The 27,686-nt window shown below is 42.1% G+C and overlaps 1 protein-coding gene across 1 annotated transcript; it reads right to left on the bottom strand.

Annotated features, from left to right (window-relative positions):
- Nucleotides 1-10,772: 10,772 nt before the first annotated feature.
- On the bottom strand, nucleotides 10,773-26,919 carry LOC124014101 (lysophospholipid acyltransferase LPCAT4-like). Its single transcript, XM_046328810.1, has 13 exons — nucleotides 26,194-26,919; nucleotides 25,527-25,889; nucleotides 24,841-24,954; nucleotides 24,305-24,365; nucleotides 23,944-24,002; nucleotides 21,859-21,893; nucleotides 21,682-21,736; nucleotides 21,415-21,497; nucleotides 20,829-20,954; nucleotides 16,490-16,643; nucleotides 14,436-14,528; nucleotides 13,748-13,883; nucleotides 10,773-11,527 (listed from the first exon to the last, which is right to left on the bottom strand). The coding sequence occupies exons 1-13, from the start codon at nucleotides 26,281-26,283 to the stop codon at nucleotides 11,310-11,312; spliced, it is 1,587 nt and encodes a 528-aa protein (XP_046184766.1). The 5' UTR covers nucleotides 26,284-26,919; the 3' UTR covers nucleotides 10,773-11,309.
- Between the last annotated feature and the right edge of the window lie 767 nt (nucleotides 26,920-27,686).

Here is a 27,686-nt window from a genome sequence, read left to right as displayed (position 1 = left end):
CCATACTTTGTCACATGCGCCGAATACAACAGTGAAATGCTTACTTTACTACAAGCCCTTAACCAACAACACAGTTTTAAGGAAAATAGGTGTCAAGTAAAAAAATAAGATAGGTAAAAAATAATGTAACTCATCTGATGTCAAGTCTCGAGACACCCAAATACCTCTCTGCAGCTACCACCACAACCTCTATTTTCTGCGACTTACGGATCCTTGCAGTACAGTTGATAACCATTGCCATAAATGCCAAAAATCCAATCTTACTGAAACATCACTTGTTGGTTTATCCCTACTCACACCACTCCTCTCAGGATCCCTCCACTTGACCCATCTTACTCTATTTTCTTCACTGCCTCAGCATATGACTTCTGCACTACTCTAACCCGGGAAACCTCAGCCTGCCTCTCTCGCACAGGACAGTTCTGATCCCGAGCCCCATGGGCACCCCTACAATTAACACATACCACTACTTTGTTTCGTGCCCTTCTGCACACTATATTCTTCATAGCTGGCTATTTACCACCACAAACCGTTGCTGGCACTAGGACCGCAATCAATGAGCTGTATACAGCCATAAGCAAGCAGGAAAAGGCTCATCCAGAGGCGGTGCTCCTAGTGCCCGGGGACTTTAATGCAGGGAAACTTAAATCCCTTTTACCTCATTTCTATCAGCACATTAAATGTGGAAAAAAAAAAAAAACTCTAGACCACCTTTACTCCACACACAGAGAAGCGTACAAAGCCCCGCATTTGGCAAATCTGACCATTATTCTATCCTCCTGATTCCTACTTACAAGCAAAAACTAAAAGCAGGAAACACCAGTGACTTGGTCAATAAAAGAGTGGTCAGATGAAGCAGATGCTAAGCTACAGGACTGTTTTGCTAGCATAGATTGGAATATGTTCTGGGATTCTTACGGGGGCATTGAGGAGTACACCACATCAGTCACTGGCTTGATCAATAAGTGCATTGATGATGTCATCCTCACAGTGACAGTACTTACATACAGCTACCAGAAGCCATGGATTACAGGCAACATTTGCACTGAGCTAAAGAGTTGAGCTGCCTCTTTCAAGGAGCAGGAAACTTATAAGAAATACCACTATGCCCTCCAAAGAACCATCAAACAGGCAAAGCGTAAATACAGAACTAATATTGAATCATACTTACACCGGCTACAATGCTCGTCAGATGTGGCAGAGCTTGCAAACTACTACAGACTACAAAGGGAAGTACAGCCGCAAGCTGCCCAGTGACACAAGCTAAATTACTTCTATGCTCACTTCGAGGCAAGTAACACTGAAACATGCATGAGAGCATCAGCTATTCTGGACGACTGTGTGATCACGGTCTCCATAGCCAATGTGAGTAAGACCTTTAAACAGGTCAACATTCACAAGGCCGCAGGGCCAGACGGATTACCAGGGCGTGTACTCCAAGCATGCGCTGACCAACTGGCAAGTGTCTTCACTGACCATTTCGACCTGTCCCTGACTGAGTCTGTAATATAATCATGTTTCAAGCAGACCACCATAGTCCCTATGGCCAAGGGGGACTTCTATGCCCAAGAACACTAAGGAAACCTGCCTTAATGACTACCGACCCGTAGCACTCATGTCTGTAGCCATGTATAGCCAAGTGCTTTGAAAGGCCGGTCATGGCTCACATCAACATCAACACCATTATCCCAGAAACCCTAGACCCATTCCAATTTGCATAACACCCCAACAGATCCACAGATGATGCAATCTCTATTGCACTCCACACTCCCACCTGGACAAAAGGAACACCTATGTGAAATGCTGTTCATTGACTACAGCTTAGCGTTCAACACCATAGTGCCCTCAAAGCTCATCATTAAGCTAAGGACCTTGGGACTAAACACCTTCTTCTGCAACTGGATCCTGGACTTCCTGACAGTCCGCCCCCAGGTGGTAAGGGTAGGTACCAAAACATCCACCACGCTGATCCTCAACATGGGGGCCCCTCAGGGGTGTGTGCTCAGTCCCCTCCTGTACTCCCTGTTCACTCATGACTGCATGGCCATGCATGAATCCAACCCCACCGTGGTAGGCCTGATCCCCGACAACAATGAGACAGCCTATAGGGAGGAGGTCAGAGACCTGGCCGTGAAGTGCCAAGACAACAACATCTCCCTCAACATGATCAAGACTACAGGAAAAGGAAGACAGAGCATGCCCTCATTCTCATCAACGGGGCTGTAGTGGAGCAGGTTGAAAGCTTCAAGTTCCTTGGTGTCCACATCACCAACAAACTATCATGGTCCAAACACACCAAGACAGTTGTGAAGAGGGCACAACAAACCCCCCCCCAGGAGACTAAAAAGATTTGGCATGGGTCCTCAGATCCTCAAAAAGTTCTACAGCTGCACCATCGAGAGCATCCTGACTAGTTGCATCACTGCCTGTTATGGCAACTGCTCGGCCTCCGACTGCAAGGCACTACAGAGGGTAGTGCATGCGGCCTAGTACATCACTGGGGCCAAGCATCCTGCCATCCAGGACCTCTATACCAGGCGGTGTCAGAGAAAGGCCCTAAAAAAATGTCAAAGACTCCAGCCACCCTAGTCATAGACTGTTCACTCTGCTACCGCACGGAAAGCAGTACCGGAGTGCCAAGTCTAGGTCCAAAATGCCTCTTAACAGCTTCTACCCCAAAACCATAAGACTCCTGAACAGCTAATCAAATGGCTTACCAGACTATTTGCATTGCCCCCTCCCTCTTTTACACTGCTGCTACTCTCTGTTTATTATCTATGCAGTCACTTTAACTGTACATACATTTACATATTACCTCAATTACCTTGACTAACCGGTGCCCCCGCACATTGACTCTGTACCAGTACCCCCTGTATATAGCCTCGATACTATTATTTTACTGCTGCTCTTTAATTATTAGTTACTTATATTTTTTCCTCATCTATTTTTTACTGCATTGTTGGTTAAGGGCTTGTAAGTAAGCATTTCACTGTAATGTATTTGGCGCATGTGACAAATACAATTTGATTTGACCTCCAATACATTGCCCCCATTCACTTTCAATTCCTTTCCTGTCTTCAACTCACTCTGCTTACACTTTCTACCATTCTTCTTTATCCAACCCTCTCCCATTTTCCCACCATTTTTAACCAACTCAAGCTCACCCTCTTCCTCCCTCTCTCTCTCTCTCTCTTAGACCTCCTCTGCCTCTCTTTTTCACTCCATTCCTCCTCCTTATTCCAAGTATAAGTTTCCTCACAGAGGGTAGACGGACTGCATCACTTACTTTCATAAGAAACATTGTGTTGAAAATCCCAAATGGTTTGCATAGTCAACTTACACACAGCTCTGACACACACACTTATCCCACCAGACATGCCACCAGGGGTCTTTTCATAGTCCCCAAATCCAGAACAAATTCAAGAAAACGTACAGTATTATATAGAGCTCTTACTGCATGGAACTTCCTTCCATCTCATATTGCTCAAATAAACAGCAAACCCAGTTTCAAAAATACAGATAAAGCAATACCTCGCGGCACAACACCTCTCCCCTATTTGACCTAGATAGTTTGTATGTATGCATTGATAGGTGGGCTATGTGTGCCTTTTTTAAATGTATGTAGTTCTGTCCTTGAGCTGTTCTTGTCTAATGATGTTCTGTATTGTCATTCTGTATTGTTTCATGTTTTGTGTGGACCTCAGGAAGAGTAGCTACTGCTTTTGCAACAGCTAATGGGGATCCTAATAAAATACCAATAATACTGCACTTCTCCTGACATACATCTTGTTCTTGCCTTGTCAAGGGATGCCGTTTAACCGGCTGTCACAATCTCCTAAATTGAGTTTTATTTGCAGCTCTCGTACTTGAGTTTTCATAGGATAATATTATTTCAGTCAATCATTGAATCACATGTAATGTTCTCTTGTTAGAATGTTGTTTTTTTGTCCTCAGAATGTTGGATCATCATCAGTGACGGAAGGAGCCATGGTAGTCTATTATTAGCCTATTCAAGTTGTCCAAATGTTCAGTGCTGGCTAAAAATACACCAGATTTTCCAGTCTCCAACCAAAGTTGGCATTATTACATTGCTTACATAGTTGTTGTTTTATGCAGGTAGGCTAGTTCTAATAGTCCTATTGCAGGGAGAGATTGAGATGTTCACGGACTCAAATCACACTAAATAAAAACTCCAAAGTTACAGTATGTTGGATATATTGTATGAAACCCCAGAGGCTGCATTAGAATGATCTCAGATACAAGGGAGGCAGACGCCGACCTAGCACAGATACTGTCAGATCAATCTCGTGTCTGTATAAGATCCGCCTCTGATTCAGATACATTAAGAGTCTAACCAAGTCCAGATACAGGCTTGTGCTCCTCTCCCTCACTTATATTATCATGGATTTGAGTCTGTGCCACCTCATTCCCAAGGGGAATCCAACCCAGTCCTGTTACAGCCAGTCCCAGCCACAGACCTTAAATTGAAGAATGAGACCAATCTCTCTTCTCCAGCTTTATCATACCCAGCGTTTTACTTTGGACCAGAACCAGGTGCAGTGACTCTGCAGTCTGACTCACAGGACAGAGTCCTTGAAGGCTCCCACTTGCGACGCCTTCAACCTCACCCTGTCCCAAACCTCTCACCCTTATACAGCCTCAGCAGCCTCCATCCATATCTAATGGCCTTCCACAGATAATCTGTCACTCAACCCTTATCCCAAGCTGCCCACTTCTGGATATAGCTCTCCACCAGGACAAAAAAAAAAAGATTTCAAAGTTTAAAGCTAGAATCCTAAGCCGCTCTATCCATTTTTGGCCTTGCAAATCAATGATATTTAGCCATTGATTTTTGAAGAGTATAACTTATAAATGGCTCATGAGCTTAGTTCAACTGTCATACCCGATCAGAACCTAAAAATATTGTTTTACTCCAATGTCGGTAAACAATGTAAACAAACAATGTACAGCCTCAAAACATGGTTAAAACTATAATGTTGATATCATGGATGGTAAGTCCTTGCATCCATAGCTCTGTCTATGAATTTGAGTGGTTACATTTCTCCAGGCCCATCCCTCAGCTTTTTACCAAAACCGAGGTGGGATGACCGCTTTGTTATTGTTTCATTAAGGATTCCAGCTTTAACAAAACCTTACAACTCTATGCACAAGGACACATTTTAAACAACTCCCACTGAACATTTGACAAAAACGCATTTACTGGAAGAACTGTTCAGATGCAAAGTATGGTAACAGAAATTCTGTAAAATCACTCAGTTTATGTGATTATGTTTTCCAAACACTTCAATATTTGCTCTGAATTAAAATATGTCTGCATTAAGAACTGGGTTTTATCTTTGTCATGACACCTGGACTTTGAAAACATCTCTTTTGGATATTGAACTACAGTAAGTGAGGTGGATTTACATCCGGTAACAGAATTACGGTAACGGAATTACATTATGGGTCCCTGATCTGTACCATAGAAAAATGCATTATTATTGGATATGAATGCCATTCTCTTCATGTATCCTAAATGGGTACCCAAAAGTAGAAATATTCAATATCCATCTTTAAACATCACAGCATACTTTAAAGATATATGGTGCGTAGAAATCCGCAGAGGGTGGTCAGTAGAGATAGGTGGGATTGGCTGAGGGAAGCTGAGGGTTGCGATGTGGATTTGGAGACAAGTGGGGGTGGAGTTGCCGGGCGGGGGATATAATGACAGTCAAAGATAAAAGTACAAAAATAAGGCCAAAATAAAACAGAAAAGTACATTTGAATGACACCGAGGGGCAACGTTGTTACAGCTAATACCTGTTCACATGAGGCTGATGCATGTACACATGCATCTACACACACACTCATTCAAACGCCCAACCGTGCACATTCACGGACACACACATGTAAATAGTGCCATACATGTACTCAAACATATTCAGTTGGCCTTGCTGTTATGCTTTTTGTTGTCCTAGATGTCTTTTGTATTGTTGTTTTCTGTTTTCCTTTGGTCCATTTTGTTGGTTGTTGGGGAAGGTGGGGAGCTTAGGCCGGTGGCTGATGGGGACCCTAACCAGCGACCTGTTTTTGACCTTGTGGGAGATCTGTCGACGTGCCGTTGAGCAGGGCGTTGACACTGGTTGCTCCTGCGGGTTGCTCTGGGTGGGAGTCTGTTAGATTACTGAATGTAATGTAAATGTTGAGCGGCTTCACTGCAAGTAGATTGTACGTTTTAAAACTCAATAAGAAATAAAATATGCTCCTTTGCATATTTGGCTATTATTCTAATGAGCTACACACCCAAACAAGACCACATTTGGTTGGTCTGGACCAGACCAAATCTGAACCAATCATAGACATCTATGTTTCACAAGTCTGGACAGTACAGCACAGTAAAGCTCAGTAGAGTTTAGTACAGTCGTTCAGTAGAGTACAGTAAAGTAGATACAGTACATTATACTGTACTCTAGTGTAGTGTACTCTACTGTACTTAACTCAACTGTACAGTACTGAACTATGGTCAACTTTTCTTTACTGTTCTCTACAAAACTGTGCTGTTCAAACTTCTGAAACACATCTATGATTGGTTCAGATTTGGTCCGGCCAGGGCAAACTGACCAAATTTCAACTACTTTTCAATGTCTAAGGACATCCCGTGTCAGTTGGTGCTCAGTAGGTGAGGATGCTTGTTACAATAAATGGAAAGAGGGTAAGTGTTAGGTGTCATGGTAGTTGCCTATAAGAGCCGTGAGAGGTGCCATTAACTGGAGAGAGAGTGAGAGGGAGGGGTTGTCCAGACTGTTTTTACACTCTTGTTTTCACCCCCAGACAACAGAAAGAAAACAGTTATGAGCTGAACATAACAGTATGCTAGTAGAAGGGAGGACAGACAGTAGCAGGTGTCTGACCCAACTGTGGTTTGTGACTACTATGATTTCCCATTGTAGCCATTTCAATTGCAGTAATTTGATTTGGGGACAGAATTACACATTTTAATCACTTAATTCATAAACTCAGTAAAATAAACTCAGCAAAAAAAGAAACGGCCCTTTTTCAGGACCCTGTCTTTCAAAGATAATTCGTAAAAATCCAAATAACTTCACAGATCTTAATTGTAAAGGGTTTGAACACTGTTTCCCATGCTTGTTCAATGAACCATAAATAATTAATGAACATGCACCTGTGGAATGGTCATTAAAACACTAACAGCATCCAGACTGTAGGCAATTAAGGTCACAGTTATGAAAATTTAGGACACTAAAGATGCCTTTCTAATGACTCTGAAAAACACCAAAAGAAAGATGCCCAGGGTCCCTGCTGCAAGGAGGCATGAGGACTACAGATGTGGCCAGGGCAATAAATTGCAATATCCTTACTGTGAGATAACTAAGACAGCGCTACAGAGAGAGGAAGGACAGCTGATCGTCCTCGCAGTGACAGACCACATGTAACAACACCTGCACAGAATCGGTACATTCGAACATCACACCTGCGGGACAGGTACAGGATGGCAACAACAACTGCCCAAGTTACACCCTCCATCAGTGCTCAGACTGTCCACAATAGGCTGTGAGTGGCTGGACTGAGAGTTTGTAGGTCTGTTGTAAGGCAGGTCCTCACCAGACATCACCGGCAACAACGTAAGTCGCTCTGGATAAGAGCGTCTGCTAAATGACTTAAATGTAATGTAAATGTTGCCTATGGGCACAAACCCACCTTTGCTGGACCAGACAGGACTGGCAAAAAGTGTTCTTCAATGATGAGTCGCGGTTTTGTCTCGTCAGGGGTGATGGTCAGATTTGCGTTTACTGTCGAAGGAATGAGCGTTACACAGAGGCCTGTACTCTGGAGCAGGATCGATTTGGAGGTGGAGGGTCCATCATGGTCTGGGGCGGTGTGTCTCAGCATCATCGGACTGAGCTTGTTGTCATTACAGGCAATCTCAACGCTGTGCGTTACAGGGAAAACATCCTCCTCCCTCATGTGGTACCCTTCCTGTAGGCACATCCTGACATGACCCTCCAGCATGACAATGACACCAGCCATACTGCTCGTTCTGTGGGTGATTTCCTGTAAGACAAGACAGGAATGTCAGTGTTTTGCCATGGCCAGCGAAGAGCCCAGATCTCAATTCCATTGAACATGTCGGGGACCTGTTGGATCGGAGGGTGAGGGCTAGGGTCATTCCCCCCAGAAATGTCTGGGAACTTGCTTTGGTGGAAGAGTGGGGTAACATCCCACAGCAAGAACTGGCAAATCTGGTGCAGTCCATGAGGAGGAGATGCACTGCAGTACTTAATACAGCTGGTGGCCACACCAGATACTGACTGCTACGTTTGATTTTGACCCCCCCCTTTGTTCAAGGACACATTATTCTATTTCTGTTACTCACATGTCTGTGGAACTTGTTCAGTTTATGTCTCAGTTGTTGAATCTTATGTTCATACAAATATTTACACATGCTAAGTTGACTGAAAATAAACACAGTTGACAGTGAGAGGACATTTCTTTTTTTGCTGAGTTTACAACTAATTGGTAGGTCTACCTTTACTTGTTACTTCTATGAACTTTCATTATCCTCCCTCCTCACGAGGGAGATACGTATGTGGGGTTTTGGTAACAGAATTACAAGGTAAATCATTTCTCCAAAACTAAGTATAAGTGTAGATATTTTTTGGCAGGGGTTATTACTTAAACAATACTGTGTTTTTCTGTATTTCTAATACCTTTTAAGACTTTTTCTGGTAAATGTTGTCAAAGACCCATATTTCCATCTGTCTGACAAGAAACCAAAGCCTATAAATCAAATTTGTATATGCCTTCATTTCTCAAAATTATAGTCTCTTAGCTTTAATTTGTAATCAAATTTGACACGCTCCTATGAACATCACGTTTGTGTTCATGGGTCCTAACAGTGATGTTATTAGTGGTTTAAAAAAAAAGTAATTCTGCATCACAAATGGCACCCTATTCCCGAATCCCCATATTCTGCACTACATTTGAATTGAGGCCCATATGGCTCAGGTCAAAAGTAGTGTACTATATGAGGAATATCTGTGAAAATGAGAATGGGACGAACAGGTAAATGAATTGCAGTAATTGGATTTGGTAACAGAATTACGAAATGTAATCACTTAATAATTCATAAACAAACTTGATATAAGTAACAACACAAGGTCTACCTTTATTGATGTTCATTTTATGGTTGCGTTTTTAGTCACAAGCATACTATGTGGCCGGGAACAGGGCGTCATTTGTGATGTGCCGTGTGTGTGTTCAACCCTAGATTCTTGAAGTTTGAGGTGACAGGTGACAGCAGGGATATAACATTCAAAATAAGGGAGTAAAGGAAAAAAGATCAAAAAGGGAAAAAAAAGTGAAGTAGCTAGTTATGGGAGAAGAGGTGGAGAAAGTGATAGCAACCAAATACATGACAGAACAGAAAATAAACCGTCAAGATGAGAGACACTCCCCAGAAACAGTTGTGCATCTTTTTTGGCATTGTATGCATGTAAGAAAACTGTGGCAAGACATCAGTAGGTTTATAATTGAACACATTTATGAAGATTTTACACTATTGTGGAGAGATGTACTGTTTGGATTCTTTACATACAATAGAAATAAGCGGAATAATTTTTATGTAATTAATTTCATTATTCTTTTGGCCAAATTTCATATACACAAATGTAAATTTACAAACAGAAAACCACATTTTCGTATCCTACAAAAATAAATTGAACTGTATTTTAAGACGGTTAAATGCTCTAACAAAAAAACGGTTCGAATTGTAAGTATATGCATGTCCCTTAAGGTCCTTGTGTAATTGTAATGTGATATTGTATCCCCTAGCTCGATTGTACATTGTTTGTAATCTATGTATGCTTATGTTCCCTCATGTGCTTTATGTATTGATTTGTTGTTAATAAAAAATATATATATAAAAAAAGAGAGACAAGCAACAAAAACTGAAGAGAAACAGACATACAGTGAGGAAGAGAAAGTGCGAGTCCAAGGCGACTACTGTTCCTAATATTAACACTGATCAACTGAAGGTGATATTGAAAGAGCCTCAACAATGACAAAGAAAACAGACGGTGAAACAACGAGTCGAGGCAAAGACAGAAAAGCCAAGTCCCATGATGAGAAGAGGAAAAGCAAAGCTGCAGAGAATAGGGGAAAGGAATTGACGAACAGCAATAATTTTTAAAAAAAAAAAGCGAAAGGGGATGAAGCAGAGGACAGAAAAGGCTACTTCTATGACAAGTCAGAGAAAGAAGAGTAACGGTTTAGAAAACTAACTTTGTGGCTGTGGTAACCGTTGTGTCTGTTGTTCACATGCGTATCTGCACTCTCATTGGCTGGAATGGTCCCACCTGATCTTGCCACATCCTGGCAGCCTTCCATTGTTAGAGGCGCCACTTGAGTATCTGGTCACGAAGACTGCAGCTGTTTCTGATGAATAAACAATACCATGCTAGTGGGTGGTGACATTCAAATAAAATCCAGCCCTGAAACTAAATGTAGGTTTAAAATAAGTATTACGTCATATCATAGGACGACACCGCATTCACACACATTTTCACAAAGTGGGTAGGTCGGGTTTGTCACCTCTAGCCGAAATCATACTGGACTAAAACAACGACTTTTATAGACTTAAAATGTTGTGCAACACAATATGTAAACTGCCCAGTAAAGTGTGGCCATTGTCTTTCAGCTCGAAAAAGTGGATTTCTACAGGTGTATGTATAAGACAAAAAAAATCTTGAGAATTGTCATTTACATTTGGTTTATATATTTTGTTCTTTAAACAATACAAATTATTCACATACCACATCTCTTTCAAGCAGTACAAAATACAAGAACTCTTAATTTTATTAAAACATCACATTTATAAATAACTTGTGATACTATTTTCACAGCATCTTGACGAACAGACTCGGAACTGCGTGAAATAATCATAGCTAGCTATGTACATTGTAAACAATATATAACTAATCTGAGACTCACATAAACTAGTCATGACATATATTCCATTTAACATCTATGGGGCTTACTGTAGATACTGTAGAGCTGCTTTGTGCAGGTTTTCTCCATTTCTCAAAACAGTGTAAGCCCCATAGAAATATAATTCCTAGAAGGGGATTCGCCATCAAAGTCATCATTGGGTGTCATTGGAGACGTAGCCAGCAACAGACTAGCCTTCAGAGTACATAAATATAATTTCTAGAAGGGACATAGCCATTCAGATCACAGCAATTAGACTGCCCAGTCAGGAATTCAATTACTATGCTTCAGAGTTCCTTCACTTAGTCATCCTTCTTGTGGGGTAGAGCCGAGCTGTTATCAGCGGTTTTATGAAGCAAAGCCGATCTGTTGTCGTTAGGCAATCCTTCATTATTGTTCCCAACCTTCCCATTGATCAGAGGAGTAGATGGCATTGTAGACTCTGCCCCCTCAGATGTGAGGTACTCGCTGATCAGCTTCTGATAGGTGGGATGGGTGGTCAGCACTCTGAACAGCTCCTCTGTAGAGATACAACAATGTAGCATTAGGGTTGTTGACAAGGATGTGGATCTCTCAACTTGTCGTTCCTTCAGTCCTCGCTACCTATCTCCTTGGCGCCTCAACTGTATTGGAGAAGGTCCACGGTCACTCCCGTCAGACCTTCTTCTCTAATGGGTTTTGAGAAGGAGGCAAGGGGAGAGGATGCGGGGGAATCGAGGAAAGATTCATTGAGAGAGAGCCAGTAGTTAAGAGCGATCGTCCGACTGCCCCTCTTTGAAACAGCTTGTGTCACATGATCACAGACTTGGTTTCTGCTCAATAGCCACAAAAAGTTTAATTATAAACCACTAATAATCAAGGTAAATTGGAATGGGCTGAAAGTAGCTGAGGGTTGAATTTAAAAACCCATGATTTATAATAGTTATGACTGAAAACACTTCATATAATGTATACCGGATGTGTTTAAGTACCATCTGTCCAGATGTAATCAAATAGCATATATATATATACACAGTGGGGCAAAAAAGTATTTAGTCAGCCACCAATTGTGCCAGTTCTCCCACTTAAAAAGATGAGGCCTGTAATTTTCATCATAGGTACACTTCAACTATGACAGACAAAATGAGGGGGGAAGAAAATCCAGAAAATCACATTGTAGGATTTTTTATGAATATATTTACAAATTATGGTGGAAAATAAGTATTTGGTCACCTACAAACAAGCAAGATTTCTGGCTCTCACAGACCTGTAACAACTTCTTTAAGAGGGTCCTCTGTCGTTACCTGTATTAATGGCACCTGTTTGAACTTGTTATCAGTATAAAAGACACCTGTCGCACAACCTCAAAAAGTCACACTCCAAACTCCACTATGGCCAAGACCAAAGAGCTGTCAAAGGACACCAGAAACAAAATTTTAGACCTGCACCAGGCTGGGAAGACTGAATCTGCAATAGGTAAGCAGCTTGGTTTGAAGAAATCAACTGTGGGAGCAATTATTAGGATCCACGCAAGATCTCACCCCGTGGGGTCAAAATGATCACAAGAACGGTAAGCAAAAATCCCAGAACCACACGGAGGGGACCTAGTGAATGACCTGCAGAGAGCTGGAACCAAAGTAACAAATTCTACCATCAGTAACACTACGCCACCAGGGACTCAAATCCTTCAGTGCCAGACGTGTCCCCCTGCTTAAGCCAGTACATGTCCAGGCCCGTCTGAAGTTTGCTACAGAGCATTTGGATGATCCAGAAGAAGATTGGGAGAATGTCATATGGTCAGATGAAAACAAAATAGAACTTTTTGGTAAAAACTCAACTCGTCATGTTTGGAGGACAAAGAATGTTGAGTTGCATCCAAAGAACACCATACCTACTGTGAAGCATGGGGGTGGAAACATCATGCTTTGGGGCTGTTTTTCTGCAAAGGGACCAGGACGACTGATCCGTGTAAAGGAAAGAATGAATGGGGCCATGTATCGTGAGATTTTGAGAGAAAACCTCCTTCCATCAGCAAGGGCATTGAAGATGAAACGTGGCTGGGTCTTTCAGCATGACAATGATCCGAAACATACCGCCCAGGCAAACAAAGGAGTGGCTTCGTAAGAAGCATTTCAAGGTCCTGGAGTAGCCTAATCCAGTCTCCAGATCTCAACCCCATAGAAAATCTTTGGAGGGAGTTGAAAGTCTGTGTTGCCCAGCAACAGCACCAAAACATCACTGCTCTAGAGGAGATCTGAATGGAGGAATGGGTCAAAATAACAGCAACAGTGTGTGAAAACCTGGAAGACAACGTTTGACCTCTGTCATTGCCAACAAAAGGGTATATAAAAGTATTGAGATAAACTTGTTATTGACCAAATACTCATTTTCCACCATAATTTGCAAATAAATTCATTAAAAATCCTACAATGTGATTTTCTGGATTTTCTCTCATTTTGTGTCATAGTTGAAGTGTACCTATGATAAATTCCAGGCCTCTCATCTTTTTAAGTGGGAGAACTTGCACAATTGGTGGCTGACTAAATACTTTGTCCCACTGTATAGTTATGTAATTACGGTGTAAAAAAAAGTACCATGGAAATAATGTGTAGAATATACATGTAACGAAAACATTTTTTGGTCCTCCGAAAGAGGGGTCGTGGTGGATGGGTCCCCCAAAAATTAAAGATATGTTAATTTGATTAATCAAGTTGTTCATTCATTTAAATGTAAATTATGTTAATATAGATTGGTGTCTTGCGTTCAGTGGGTACGCCTCTCCGGGACAGTTCTGAGTACAGCTCCTCTGTGTGGTATTGAGGACTCCCCACTACCGCCCCCATCAGGTCAGACACATCCACCGCTGTCAGACTGCCACTACCCTCTCTGTCATACAGCTGCAGACACACACAGAGCAGATATTTCTAACCCAATATAAACTATACCGTTTATGTAAGTAGATTAAGTTAACATACAGTTTGTAAAATATTCCATTTAGAAAATACAGTACACACATTTACAGTGCATTCGAAAAGTTCAGACCCCTGTATTTAATCCATTTCAGAATAAGGCTGTAAAGTAACAAAATGCGGAAAAAGTGAAGGGGTCTGAATATTTTCCGAATGCACTGTACAAATACAGTACATACAAACACATGTAAAATATACTGTATATGTACAGTTTATAGGTTAAAGCGCCCTCTTAATACTGTATATACAGCCTGGGTTTGTTCCTCTGTTCTTAATCTGGGTGCCAGTCTGTTTCTGCTCGCTTGCCAAAATGCTCGAGGTGACAAGCGCACAAACAGATCTGGGACACAGGCTACGTACACACACTTTACAGGTTGAAATGCATAACTTCCTACCAGGTTTAACATCTACTCTAAACATTAACACAGGGGTTATGAATCCATTCTACACATACACACAAACACCGGGAGAGGTACTTACAGTGAAGGCGATGTGAAGGAGAGACTTGAAGTCCATAAAGCTGGAGACAGCGGCCACACTTAGATAGATCTGTCTGAGATCCACCTTGTCGTCCTGCAATGCACACAGACCACGTTTACATGCACACCAATAATATATATATATATATATTACTTGGGATAGTCAAGTACTGTTTTTGAGTTGATGCATATAAAACATCAAATTCTGTTCACAATAACCCCAAAAAGCTTGTATCCCGGTTATGTGAAACCAGGATAAGATGCCTGGAATATGCTGATCTTAGATGGAAGTGTGGCACGCTCTCCGTAGTCAATGAGTAAGACCATTAAACAGGTCAACGTTCACAAGGCCGCAGGGCCAGACGGAATACCAGGACGTGTACTCCGAGCATGCGCTGACCAACTGGCAAGTGTCTTCACTGACATTTTCAACCTGTCCCTGACTGAGTCTGTAACACCAACATGTTTCAAACTGACCACCATAGACCCTGTGTCCAAGAACATAAAGGTAACCTGCCTAAATAACTACTGACCCATGGAAACTCACATCTGTAGCTATGAAGTGCTTTAAAAGGCTGGTGTGGCTCACATCAACACCACTATCCCAGAAAACCTAGACCACTCCAATTTGCATACTGCCCCAACAGATCCGCAGATGATGCAATCTCTATTGCACTCCACATTGCCCTTTCCCACCTGGACAAAATGAACACCTATGTGAGAATGCTATTCATTGACTACAGCTCAGCGTTCAAAACAACTTCCTGTACTCTCTGTTCACTCCTGACTGCACGGCCAGAACACCATCATCAAGTTTGCCGATGACACAACAGTGATCACCGACAACATGCAGTGCCAGGACAACAACCTCTCCCTCAATGTGAGCAAGACAAAGGAGAAGATTGTGGACTACAGGAAAAGGCGGGCCGAACAGGCCCCCATTAACATTGACGGGGCTGTAGTGGAGCGGGTCGAGAGTTTCAAGTTCCTTGTTGTCCACATCACCAATGAACTATCATAGTCAAAACATACCAAGACAGTCGTGAAGAGGGCACGACAAAACCTTTTCCACCTCAGTAGACTGAAAATATTTGGCATGTGTCCCCAGATCCTCAAAAGGTTCTGTAGCTGCACCATTGAGAGCATCCTGACCGATTCCATCACCACCTGGTACGGCAACTCCTCGGCATCTGACCGTAAGGCGCTACAGAGGGTAGTGCGAACGGCCCAATACATCACTTGGGCCAAGCTTCCTGCCATCCAGGACCTATGTAATATGCGGTGTCAGAGGAAAGCCCATAAAATTGTCAAAGACTCCAGTCACCCTGTTCTCTGCTACCGCACAGCAAGCGGTACCGGAGCGCCAAGTCTAGGACCAAAAGGCTCCTCAACAGCTTCTACCCCGAAGCCATAAGACTACAGAACAATTCATAAAACCTCCACCGGACAATTTACAGACAACCCCCCTTCCTTTTGTACACTGCTGCTACTCGCTGTTCATTATCTATGCATAGTCACAACACCCCCACCTACATGTACAGATTACCTCAACTAACCTGTACCCCCGCACACTGACTCTGTACCGGTGCCCCCTGTACAATAGCCTCGTTATTGTGTTACTTTTTTACTTTAGTCTACTTAGTAAATATGTTCTTCTTCTTGAACTGCACTGTTGGTTAAGGGGTTGTAAGTAAGCATTTTACAGTTAAGTCTACACTTGTTGTATTCGGCGCAGGTGACAAATACAGTTTGATTTGATACTTTCCTAATGCACTGTACTATTAACTAATATGAAAGTCAATTAGGAATATTTTGGATATTCAAAGATTCCATGGATACTCGTGAACAGGATATCAAAAGGTACATGTAAACAGCTTATCCCGAATTAGACCTTAAGCAGAATATGAGTTACTAGCCGGAATACTGTGTGCATGCAAACATTGTCACTGTTACACAAACAACAGAAACAAAGTACACACAACACCAAGAAATACTCAAAATGTACTGCACACACGCTTGACGCTGGTGGACAATTTTACCTCAGGAGGACTTTACCTTTGAGTAGAGACCACAGATCTTAGCAGCAGTCTGTCTGTCAGTCAGTCCCATAAGAGGGACCAGCTCATCCACAACAGCCCCCCAACCCTGTTCGGACTGACACCGGTCGATCATCTGAGTTAGTGCCACCTCAACCTCTGACTCTCCGAGACTGAGGATGGAGAGGGAGAGATGGAAGGAGAGAAACAAATTGAAGGGGAGAGAAATGAGAAAGGGAGGTTTCTAGATGACAATTTAAGAAGTACTGCACACAAGAAGGAGAGCACCTGCGTAGTTAGGATCAAACACAAAGCCATAGATAAATAGCCTACATATACAGTGCAATCTGAAAAAGTATTCAGACAACTGGACTTTTTCCACATTTTGTTACGTGACAGTCTTACTGTAAAACTGATTAAATTGTTGTTTTCTCATCAAATCTACAGTTGAAGTCAGTAGTTTACATAGACCTTAGCCAAATACATTTAAACTCAGTTTTTCACAATTCCTGACATGTAATCCTAGTAAAACTGTCTTAGGTCAGTTGGGATCAACACTTTATTTTAAGAATGTAAAATGTCAGAACAATAGTAGAGTGACTTTATTTATTTCTTTTAATTCCCAGTGGGTCAGACATTTACATACTCTCAATTACCATTTGGTAGCATTGCCTTTAAATTATTTAACTTGGGTCAAACATTTCGGGAAGCCTTCCACAATAAGTTGGGTGAATTTTGGCCCATTCCTTCTGACAGAGCTGGTGTAACTGAGTCAGGTTTGTAGACCTCCTTGCTCCCTCCCACGAGCTTTTTCAGTTCTGCGCACAAATTTTCTAAAGGATTGAGGTCAGGGCTTTGTAATGGCCACTCCAATACCTTGACTTTGTTCTCCGTAATATATTTTGCCACGACTTTAGAAGTATGCTTGGGGTTATTGTCCATTTGGAAGACCCATTTGCAACCAAGCTTTAACTTCTTGATTGATGTCTTGAGTTGTTGCTTCAATATATCCATATACATTTTCCTACTTCATGATGCAATCTATTTTGTGAAGTGCACCAGTCCCTCCTGCAGCAAAGCACCCCCACAACATGATGCTGCCATCCCCGTGCTTCACGGTTGGGATGGTGTTCTTCTGCTTGCAAGCATCCCCCTTTTTCCTCCAAAGAACCATGGTCATTATGGCTGAACAGTTCTAGTTCTGTTTCATCAGACCAGAGGACATTTCTCCAAAAAGTACAATCTTTGTCCCCATGTGCCGTTGCAAACCGTAGTCTGGCTTTTTTAAAATGGTGTTATGGAGCAGTGGCTTCTTCCTTGCGGAGTGGCCTTTCAGGTTATGTCGATATAGGACTCGTTTTACTGTGGATAGATACTTTCGTACCGGTTTCATCCAGCATCTTCATAAGGTCCTTTGCTGTTCTGGGATTGATTTGCACTTTTCACACCAAAGTACGTTCACCTCTAGGAGACAGAACACGTCTTCTTCCTGAGCGGTATGACGGCTGTGTGGTACCACGATGTTTAGACTTGCATACTATTGTTTGTACAGATGAACGTGGTACATTCAGGCATTTGGAAATTGCTCCCAAGGATGAACCAGACTTGTGGAGGTCAACAACAAAAATATTCTGAGGTCGTAGCTGATTTCTTATGATTTCCACATTGTCAAGCAAAGAGGCACAGAGTTTGAAGGTAGGCCTTGAAATACATCCACAGGTACACCTCCAATTGACTCAAATGATTAGCCTATCAGAAGCTTCTAAAGCCATGACATCATTTTCTGGAATTTTCCAAGCTGTTTAAAGGCACAGTCAACTTAGTGTATGTAAACTTCTGACCCACTGGAATTGTGATACAGCGAGTTATAAGTGAAATAATCTGTCTGTAAACAATTGTTGGAAAAATTACTTGTGTCATGCACAAAGTAGATGTCCTAACAAGAACATAACAAGGACATTTAGAGACTTGTCCCGAAGCCACTCCTGCGATGTCTTGGCTGTGTACTTAGAATCGTTGTCCTGGTGGAAGGTGAACCATCTCTGAACTTTGCTCTGTTCATCTTTCCCTCGATCCTGACTAGTCTCCCAGTCCCTGCCACTGAGAAAAATTCCCACAGCATGATGCTGCCACCACCATGCTTCACCGTAGAAATGGTGCTGGGTTTCCTCTAGACGTAATGCTTGGCATTCAGGCCACAGATTTTAATCTTGGTTTCAACAGACCAGAGAATTGTTTCTCATGGTACTAGCTGCCTTTTGGCAAACCCCAAGCAGGCTGTCATGTGCATTTTACTGAGGAGTGGCTTCCGTCTGGCCTGATTGGTGGAGTCCTGCAGAGATTGTTGTACTTCTGGATAGTTCTCCCATTTCCATAGACAAACTCTGGTGCTGTGTCAGAGTGACCATCAGGTTCTTTGTCACCTCCCTGACCAAGGCCCTTCTCCCCAGATTGCTCAGTTTGGCCGGGCAGCCAGCTCTAGGAAGAGTCTTGGTGGCTCCAAACTTCTTCCATTTAAGAATGATGGAGGCCACTGTTCTTGGGCACCTTCAATGCTGCACAAATGTTTTGGTACTCTTCCCCAGATCTGTGACTCGACACAATCCTGTCTCAAGAGCTCTACGGACAATTTCATTGACCTCATGGCTTTGTTTTTGCTCTGACATGCACTGTCAACTGTGGGACCTTTTATAGACAGGTGTGTGCCTTTCCAAATCATGTCCAATCAATTGAATTTACCACAGGTGCACTCCAAGCAGGCTGTTTTAGAAACATCTCAGGATGCACTTGAGCTCAATTTCTCTTAGATGGAAAAACTAAACTAAAAACTAAAAAGGCAAAACTGAAAAAGTAAACATCTTGAAATAACGAAATAAATTATGCTTAAAAAAAACATTAGTAACAAAATAAATCAAGGCATGCAAAAGATAGGTTGACTAAGAGATTTTTTCATTTTAAAGCCAAATGTCCATCTATTGTTACATCTTCCCAGTGAAATGGAAGAACCACTCACTCTGTTAAGTCCTTTAAGTTATGTAAATAAGGTATCTGTTTAAAAAAAATTGTAATACATTTAAAAAAAAAATTAAAACCTGTATTCACTTTGTCATTATGGGGTATTGTGTTTTGATTGATGAGGGAAAAAATATTTTATACATTTTAGAATAAAGTTGTAAAGTAACAAAAATGTGGAAAATACTTTCTGAATTTCCTGTATACAGGCAACTCGCAAAATAATGGAAACACCTGAGTCAATGAGGGGTACACTGCATTTTGAAAGCAAGTGCTTCTACACAGGTGTGGTTCCTGAGTTAATTAAGCAATTAACATCCCATCATGCTCAGGGACATGTATAAAAATGCAGGGCAGGCCATTATTTTGGCTACCATGGCTATGCCCCCATCCACAGAGCACAAGAAGTCACTGATAGGTTTGATGAGCATGAAAACGATGCAGTCTCAGTCGCCAGATGTCAACCCAATTAAACACGAATGAGAGATTCTGGAGTGGTGCCTGAGACAGGGTTTTCCACCATCATTAACAAAAGACCAAATTATGAAATTTCTCATGGAAGAATGGTGTCGCAACCCTCTGATAGATTCTACAAGTGTCTGGAATTCTATGTGAAGTTTAATTGAAGCTGTTCTGACTCACGGTGGCCCCTTTATGTTGGCAGATACTTGTATGTATATATTGTCATGGATTCAGTTCCTAGATTCTAAAGTAGCCATTTCTATAGAAGCTTTGCAGGCACGTTTCCAACGTGAATTTGCATTAATGACTTGAGAGTCGATAGATATGCATTACTCCCAATGTACGGGTTGTCACAGTGAAATACATATTTTTGTAAATATAAAAATGTGATAAGGCATTTGTAAACTGTTTTTCTGTAGCATCTTCCAAGGCCCGTCACACCTGTTTCAACTCAACACTAACAGCATCTCCCCACAATCCCTTTATTCTACTCCTACAGGTAAGCCACACAGGTGACCACCAGGTGTAACTTACAAAATAGGAAGTTCCCATATACATACGTTTTCATACATTCTATACACAGTAACAAACAAGTTCTACACATGTTCTTCTCTAATACAAAATGGTTATTGTTATGACTCTGCATACGCACACGCAATTGATGACTCCACACAGACACATAAACCACAGGTGACTGGTGGCACTTTAAATTGGGGAGGGCTGGCTCATAGTAATGGCTGGAACAGAGTGTACTTAACGGTATAAAAATAAATCAAACATAGATTGATACCAATTAATTTACTCCATTCCAGATATTAATTATGAGCAGTCATCCCATCACCAGCCTCCTGTGACACACACACACACACACACACGTCTCTTACCCGTCTTTGTGCAGCAGTGAGAGGGTTTCTCTGGCTGGGGGTTCTAGGGGGAGGGAGAGCCCCCCTAGCATTCTGGTAGGAACACGCCCCTCCATCACATGGTCTGTAGCTGGGATACCCAGAGTCCTGAAACACATAGGAGATGATACTGTTAGATCACACATACACCTCTCATTCACATAAGCAGTGCCTACTACTTAAACTGCATATTGTTCACTAATCGTACTACATATTTGGTCAAAACGCCTGCAGTAAACAACAAATATCAGCATACTAGGCTGATCCTACTGAGAATGAATCATCTAATGCGCAATTCTACTAGATGAAAAGCGTAAATGAGCATAACATCCTGGCATTTAAACCATACTCATTATTTTCTTCTCAAAAAGCCTACAATTTAAAAATGCAAGTACAGGTATTCGTACACAGTCATTAGCTGGGATACACAGAGCCCTGACAAACTCAGAGGTAAACTCAGTACTGTTAGAATAACACGCATACCGCAACAACAAAACACACCTCAAGAAGACTGAGCCCAAAGATGAGATAGACATACATTACAGGCAGTAATTGTGTGTAAACTTACTTGGCCATGAGTTTCTGGACATTGTCTGCATACAGGTTAGGGTCATCCTTCTCTTCCTGAGAGGGGGTGTATACTGGCAGATACTGTAACCAAATCAGAGTACAGGACATTAATACAGGTAGTGTAGCCAATAAGAGAACATTACATTTATAGTGACAGGTAATACAGGCAATCAGAACAGGATATTAATACTGACAGGTAATATCGCTAATAAGAGAAGAGGACATTTACACCGACAGCCAATCTGATAACAGAACACGATCATACCTCAATAGTAACGTTAGTGTAGAGCTGAGAGCAGGTGTGCCACAGTGTCTCAATCCTGGAGGGAACAACACCCATCAGTGAAATAACATTTAGAAAAAGCTTATTTCCAGTATTATAGATAATGAAGTTGAATGATTATCATATTCCAAAGAAAAATTTATTTAGATGATGCTTTACCAGGTTGTGCCCTTGTGGGTCCAGCGCACAGTATCCTAGAAAAATAAGCCAGTTGTCTTTTAAACTCACACGTGCAGACAGTACGTCACCTGATTATGTTCAGAACATTGCATAGCCTACAGGTCACTCAGTTCAAAACACACCCTGTACAGACAAGCTGTTGCACCATTGGAGTTCCAACATGCAAAGATTAACAAGAGTGCCCTCCACTTATATTGGCACCCTCGGTAAATATGAGCAAAACATCTTTGCTATTTATCCTCTTGGTCTTTCATTACAAATATTCACAAAAATCAAACCTTTAATTGAAGTAAAATTATAGAAAAAAAAAGTGTAATAAATCACAAATATTTTTCTCTGAAACGTGTGACACAACTATTGGCACCCCTAAAAATTCTTATGAGTAAAATCTAACTGAAGTATATACCCATTCATATTTTACATTTAAGTTCACCTGAGTGATTAGGAACACTTAAGTGGAAAGCCATGACTTTGCTGTTTCACTGGGGTATAAATATGAGGTGAAACACAGGCCAGGTTCCCATAGTCATCCATTACTATGGGAAAGACCCGAGAATAAAGTAATGATGTGTGACAAAGGGTTGTTGGGCTGCACAAACCAGGAAATGGCTATAAGAAAAAAGCTCAACGGTTGAAAATGCCCATTTCTACCATCAGGGCAATGTCCTCTTTCAGGCCGATTGTTAACGTGTTTGAGGAGGATGGTTCGAGTGGCCAAAAAATCTCCAAGGATCACAGCTGGAGAATTGCAGACGTTAGTTGGGTCTTGGGTCAGGAAATCTCCAAAACTACGTTCACAAGTTGTTTGGGAAGAGTTGCCATAAAGAAAAAGCCTTTGCTGTCAAACAACAAACTCAAGCACCTACATTTTGCCAAATGTTACTGGAACTTTCATTGGGACTGTGTTCTATGGTCAGATGTCAAAATATAGCATTTTGGAAACTAACACCAGAGGTGGGTTTGGCATAGACAGAAAGATGGCCATGCAAAAAAGTACCTCATCCCCACTGTGAAGTATGGTGGTGGATCTAGTGGTTAGAGCATTGGACTAGTAACCGGAAGGTTGCAAGTTCAAACCCCCGAGCTGACAAGGTACAAATCTGTCGTTCTGCCCCTGAACAGGCAGTTGACCCACTGTTCCTAGGCCGTCATTGAAAATAAGAATTTGTTCTTAACTGACTTGCCTAGTTAAATAAAATAAAAAATTTGATGTTGTGGGGCTGTTTTTCTTCTAAAGGACCTGGACAACTTGTTAGGATACATGGTATCATGGACTCTATCAAGTACCAGCAGATATTAAATCAAAACATGACTGCCTCCGCTAGGAAGCTTAAACTGGGCCGGGGTTGGATCTTCCAGCAGGGCAGTGATCCAAAGCACACCTCAAAATCAACACAAAAATGCTTCAATGACCACAGAAACAAGGCTTTGCCATGGCTATCCCAGTCCCCTGACCTAAACGTCATGGAAACCATGTGGGATGAGCTGAAGAGGAGAGTCCACAAGCGTGGATCTTGGAGAATCTGAAGGATCTGGAGAGATTCGATATGGAGGAATTGTCTCAGATCCTTTGACATGTGTTCCCCAAACTCATTACACATTATAGAAGAAGAGCTGTTATCTTGGCAAAGGGAGGTTGCACAAAGAATGAAGCGGTGCCAATAATTGTGGCACACATATATTTGAGAACCAACATATTTGTTTTATGATAAGAATAGATTTTTTTCTTTCAATTATTTTTACTTGAATTAAAGGTTTGATTTTTGTGAATATAAAGAGGTTTTTCTTCTTCCCTGCAGCCAGTTTTGCTCATATTTACCAAGGGTGCCAACATTAGTGGAGGGAACCGCATCTATGATTAGAAAGCAAACATGGTATTTTCCCACGACCAGAACACTGTAGTCCTTAATAGGAAGGGTGTTCTCAGGCCCAATTCCAATCCATCGGCAAGTCAACTACTCTGTCTGGAGCTGGTCTAGTGGTAGTGCGGTCATCCCAGACCATATATGCTCCGAGGCAGCGGTTCATTCCACCACTCAATTTCTATTTCCCCTCTCTACTCACCAGTTTGTTGGGGTAGTGCAGCAGGACTGGTTGGACTGGGACTCCAGCCAGGAAGGCACCTTGAAGGGAGAGAGAGAGAACAGTAAACCAGTCAGCTCACACCTTTCTCCCCTCCCTACGCAACACAACACGCCATCCATTTCTTTAGGTTCGGCATAAGTGACAGTTTGTTGATTTAAGCCAAGATATTATTTGTGTGCTCACCAATACCAGGTTCATATGCTATTAGAAATTATATGAACTATTGGAATAGAAGGAAAAGTGCAAACACCGCCAATCTGGCACCCTAGGCAGGCTAAAGCAAAGGCTAAAAGCATTTGAAAGATTTCAAATAATACTTGAACCAAGGTCTGGTTCTCACCACGTTTAAACTTGATGAGAATGGTGCCGTTCGTAGTGGTGCCTTCTGGGAACATCAGCATCTGAGAGAGGGAGAGAAAGATCGTGATTGATGAAGAGACAATGACAGAGATGGGGAGTGAGAAAGCAAGGGAGTTCGTATAGCCAGTCCATCAGTAAGGTTCATTAGGAGGAGAAAGAGAGAGAGAGAGAAAAAGATGGAGGGAGGGATAGAGATTGAGACAGTGATTGATATATACTGAGAGAAAGGCGTTAAACCAGTTCTATAACAGTCGTCCATTCATCAGTAATGTTAATTGTTCTATAGTTACATCATTCTAACGTGCCAGTTAACTCAAGAGTCGTCGCGCTACATGGCACAAGACTGATGCAGTGAGGTTACATGCGTGTAACTGGTTGGATGTGAGCCCACGTCGCCTATGTGATAACCCAATGTCTCAACCACTGGAAATCCTTGAACAACTGGGTTTACATGTCTCGGACAACACTACTCCTGTTACCTCCATTGGCCAAATAGGACCTTTGAACACTGCTTACCTGTGGCCAGTAGCCGTTGGAGGTGAGCCTCTCTATGATCTGCGCAATAGCTTGTTTCCTGGACTCTGGATTCTTCCTATTTACCATCACTGACTGGTTAAACTCCAGGAGGGCTAAAGGGAGAAAAAAGGAACCATACACAAGGCTGTTATAATGTGACATAACCATAAGAACGTGATCATTATATTAGTTAGGACACAAAAGCCACTGAAGGCATATGCTACTGAAGAGATAGGAAAGGGAATACGAAGGGAAAAAGGTGAGAAAGAAAGCGGAAAGGTCGGGAAAAGATAGCAGGAGTACAAAAACAAGAAAAGTCATGAGGCAATAGTTTGTTTTAGGAGTTTGTCAACATTTCTCAATACTCCCTGTTCTCCAATCCCTCCCCCATCTCTCCTTCCTTTCCCGTCCTCCACCCCCCCAACATAGTAGAATGAAGTTGCCCCCAGTGCGGTATTTTATCCCCAGTGATTAAGGTTACCATTTGAGGACAGTAATCAGATACTAGATCTGTGTCTTTTAAGGGCAACTTTGATCCAGAGTCACTCCAAGTATCCCGCATAACACTCACCCCCTATTACAGGCAGGCTCTGGTTCTCCAATCAGGACACCACCTTAGCCAACTGTGTGTGTGTGTGTGCGCACGCACGCACATGTGTCCCACTCCCAGTTACCCCAACACTCACCCCTATAACAGGGATTTTTTGGTTTTCCGATCGGGACACCACTGTAGCTAACTGGGTTTCCGGCAGCACCAACATGTCCAGGAAGCTACTGTGAGGCGCCACTGCCAGCACAGGAGCCTCCTTACGCCCTGCCCTACGTCCTTTAACCCGGACCCAGAACCCCAGGAAGAAAAACGCTGCCCGGCTCAGGAACCGGATGATGGAATGTAGCAGCCACCAACGCCACCCCGCCACTACTGGCCGGGAGCGTTCCTCCTCTGACAAGCCGGCCCATCGCAGCCGGGCAATAGGCCACATCATCAGGAAGCAGAGGGCGACCAGGAAGATTCGTATGGGGAAGAGGATGGTGCCCAACACAATGCCCTGTGGATTGGAGGGACATGTTAATATATGGAGAATAGTAAGTTAAATAGGGTAGGTAGCCTGCAATGTATAATATTCATTACACACACAGATGTACACATTCTGGCACAGGCTACAATGTATCATATTGTATCACAGTTCCTAGACAAGCTGCTACATGCTACAATGAATCCAGAATATAGATGCGTGCACGGTTGATAATCAACAATAGGTACATGCATGCAGACACACAAACCATTCAAATGTGTCCTCTTTTCAACACAAACTCTTACCACATTTCTTCAAGCATAATAAGACAACTCACCCGTATTCTTTGTGCCCTGGTCAGTTTCAGTTTGTGTATAAATGGGTGAGGGTAATCGGATGTTGCTTGGCGACTGTCCCGCCTCTCCATGGCGACTAGGCAAGCCTTAACAGACTCAATATCTGTAAAAAGTAGGTCAGACCCAACCAGATTTCAAACTAACCCTTTGAGGTTTGATGTGCGAGGTATTCACTGAATGGCGATGAATATCCCGGTGCGTCGACAGTTTAATTCCGCCGCAACTATTTGGCGTTGCGTAAAAAGTTGTGATATAAAAGTTATAAAAGTGCCTCTCAAAATGTAACGTTATCAAGATGCACAGAGCCAAACCAGTCCGAGGGATAGGGGGAGTGCGACAGTTGGTTGGATAAAAAGAAACAAAGAAACAAGTTCAAAAGTGAAAACGATCCCAGTGAAATCGAAGATGTGAATCCGAATTTTAAAATTCCAATACGTTGATTTATTGTACTCTAATACAAGGAATTTAATTCGAAATGTGCGCTCGTGTCAATGCATATGGCGTAAAAAATAAGAACAACAACTCGCATTGGTGATCTTCTTCGGTGGGGTTTTAGGGCGGACTATATCCTGAAAAGTTATATTACCGCCCACTTTTTCTTCTCCTTCCTCCTGAAAATAAAATATTCCATTGTGGGAAAGGAGGGGGGAGGGGGGGGATAATATATAAATAACTCGAAACCCGTCCCACTCCTTCAATCACAATCCAATCATGTAAAGTGGTGGGCCGTAACAAGCTATCTGCTTTCGTTTTCGAGATGATAGATCTATCGAGGGAGGAGCTATTTATTCTGAAAACATTTCCGTTTGTTGGCAATGTCAAATCTCGGAAATGTTTTCAAAATACTTACTTTCATATTCGCTAGATAGACAGGCAAACGCCACCGAGTACTAAACTGTACACCAATCAAAACGGGTGTACCATGGTACTAACTCTGCTGGTCACGTCTGCCAATCACGTTATACGTCTCTAAGGTCGTAGACAATTGGTGACATCTTGAGAACAAACTAACGTAGCAGGCGCCTGATAATATATACATTTTTTAAATATACATATTGGGGGAGTTTTTATTCTGCACTGTTCAGATTTGTTGAACAGTGCAGAAAACCTCCCCCGACCGTTTTTTGAAATTGTCGTCAAGCGCCTGCTATGTTTATGTTAGTCTCAAGATGTCACCAGCTGTCCACTACCTTTAGATACGGGTACATTGATTGGCAGAGATAGTACCATGGTACACGAGTTTTGTCTGTAACCTGGTTTCTGAGAATTTCGTATTATTCTGTAGTTAATCCTAAACAATACATTTGGTATGCCATGTTACATTTGTATGGTGTTTATTAATTTGTGGATGTCCATCACCCATTTCGTAAAATATGGTACACATTACAATTCGCATTATATGTTGTGAATCTGTACAATATAAATTATATTACCAATTGGAAAATGTATGATATATTGCAGCGCTCAAAATATT

This window comes from Oncorhynchus gorbuscha, linkage group LG25, assembly GCF_021184085.1.
Source record: "Oncorhynchus gorbuscha isolate QuinsamMale2020 ecotype Even-year linkage group LG25, OgorEven_v1.0, whole genome shotgun sequence".
In the NCBI taxonomy this organism is placed as follows: Eukaryota; Metazoa; Chordata; class Actinopteri; order Salmoniformes; family Salmonidae; genus Oncorhynchus; species Oncorhynchus gorbuscha.
This window is presented reverse-complemented; position numbering and strand designations above follow the sequence as displayed.

Excerpts from the sequence above, each read along its gene's own strand:
- LOC124014101 (XM_046328810.1), bottom strand. The coding sequence starts at position 26,283 with ATGGAGAGGCGGGACAGTCGCCAAGCAACATCCGATTACCCTCACCCA. Across the intron at positions 21,498-21,681 it reads ACACTAACGTTACTATTGAG|TATCTGCCAGTATACACCCC; the intron begins GTATGATCGTGT and ends ATTTGGTTACAG. Across the intron at positions 20,955-21,414 it reads GTCCAGAAACTCATGGCCAA|GACTCTGGGTATCCCAGCTA; the intron begins GTAAGTTTACAC and ends TATGTGTTTCAG.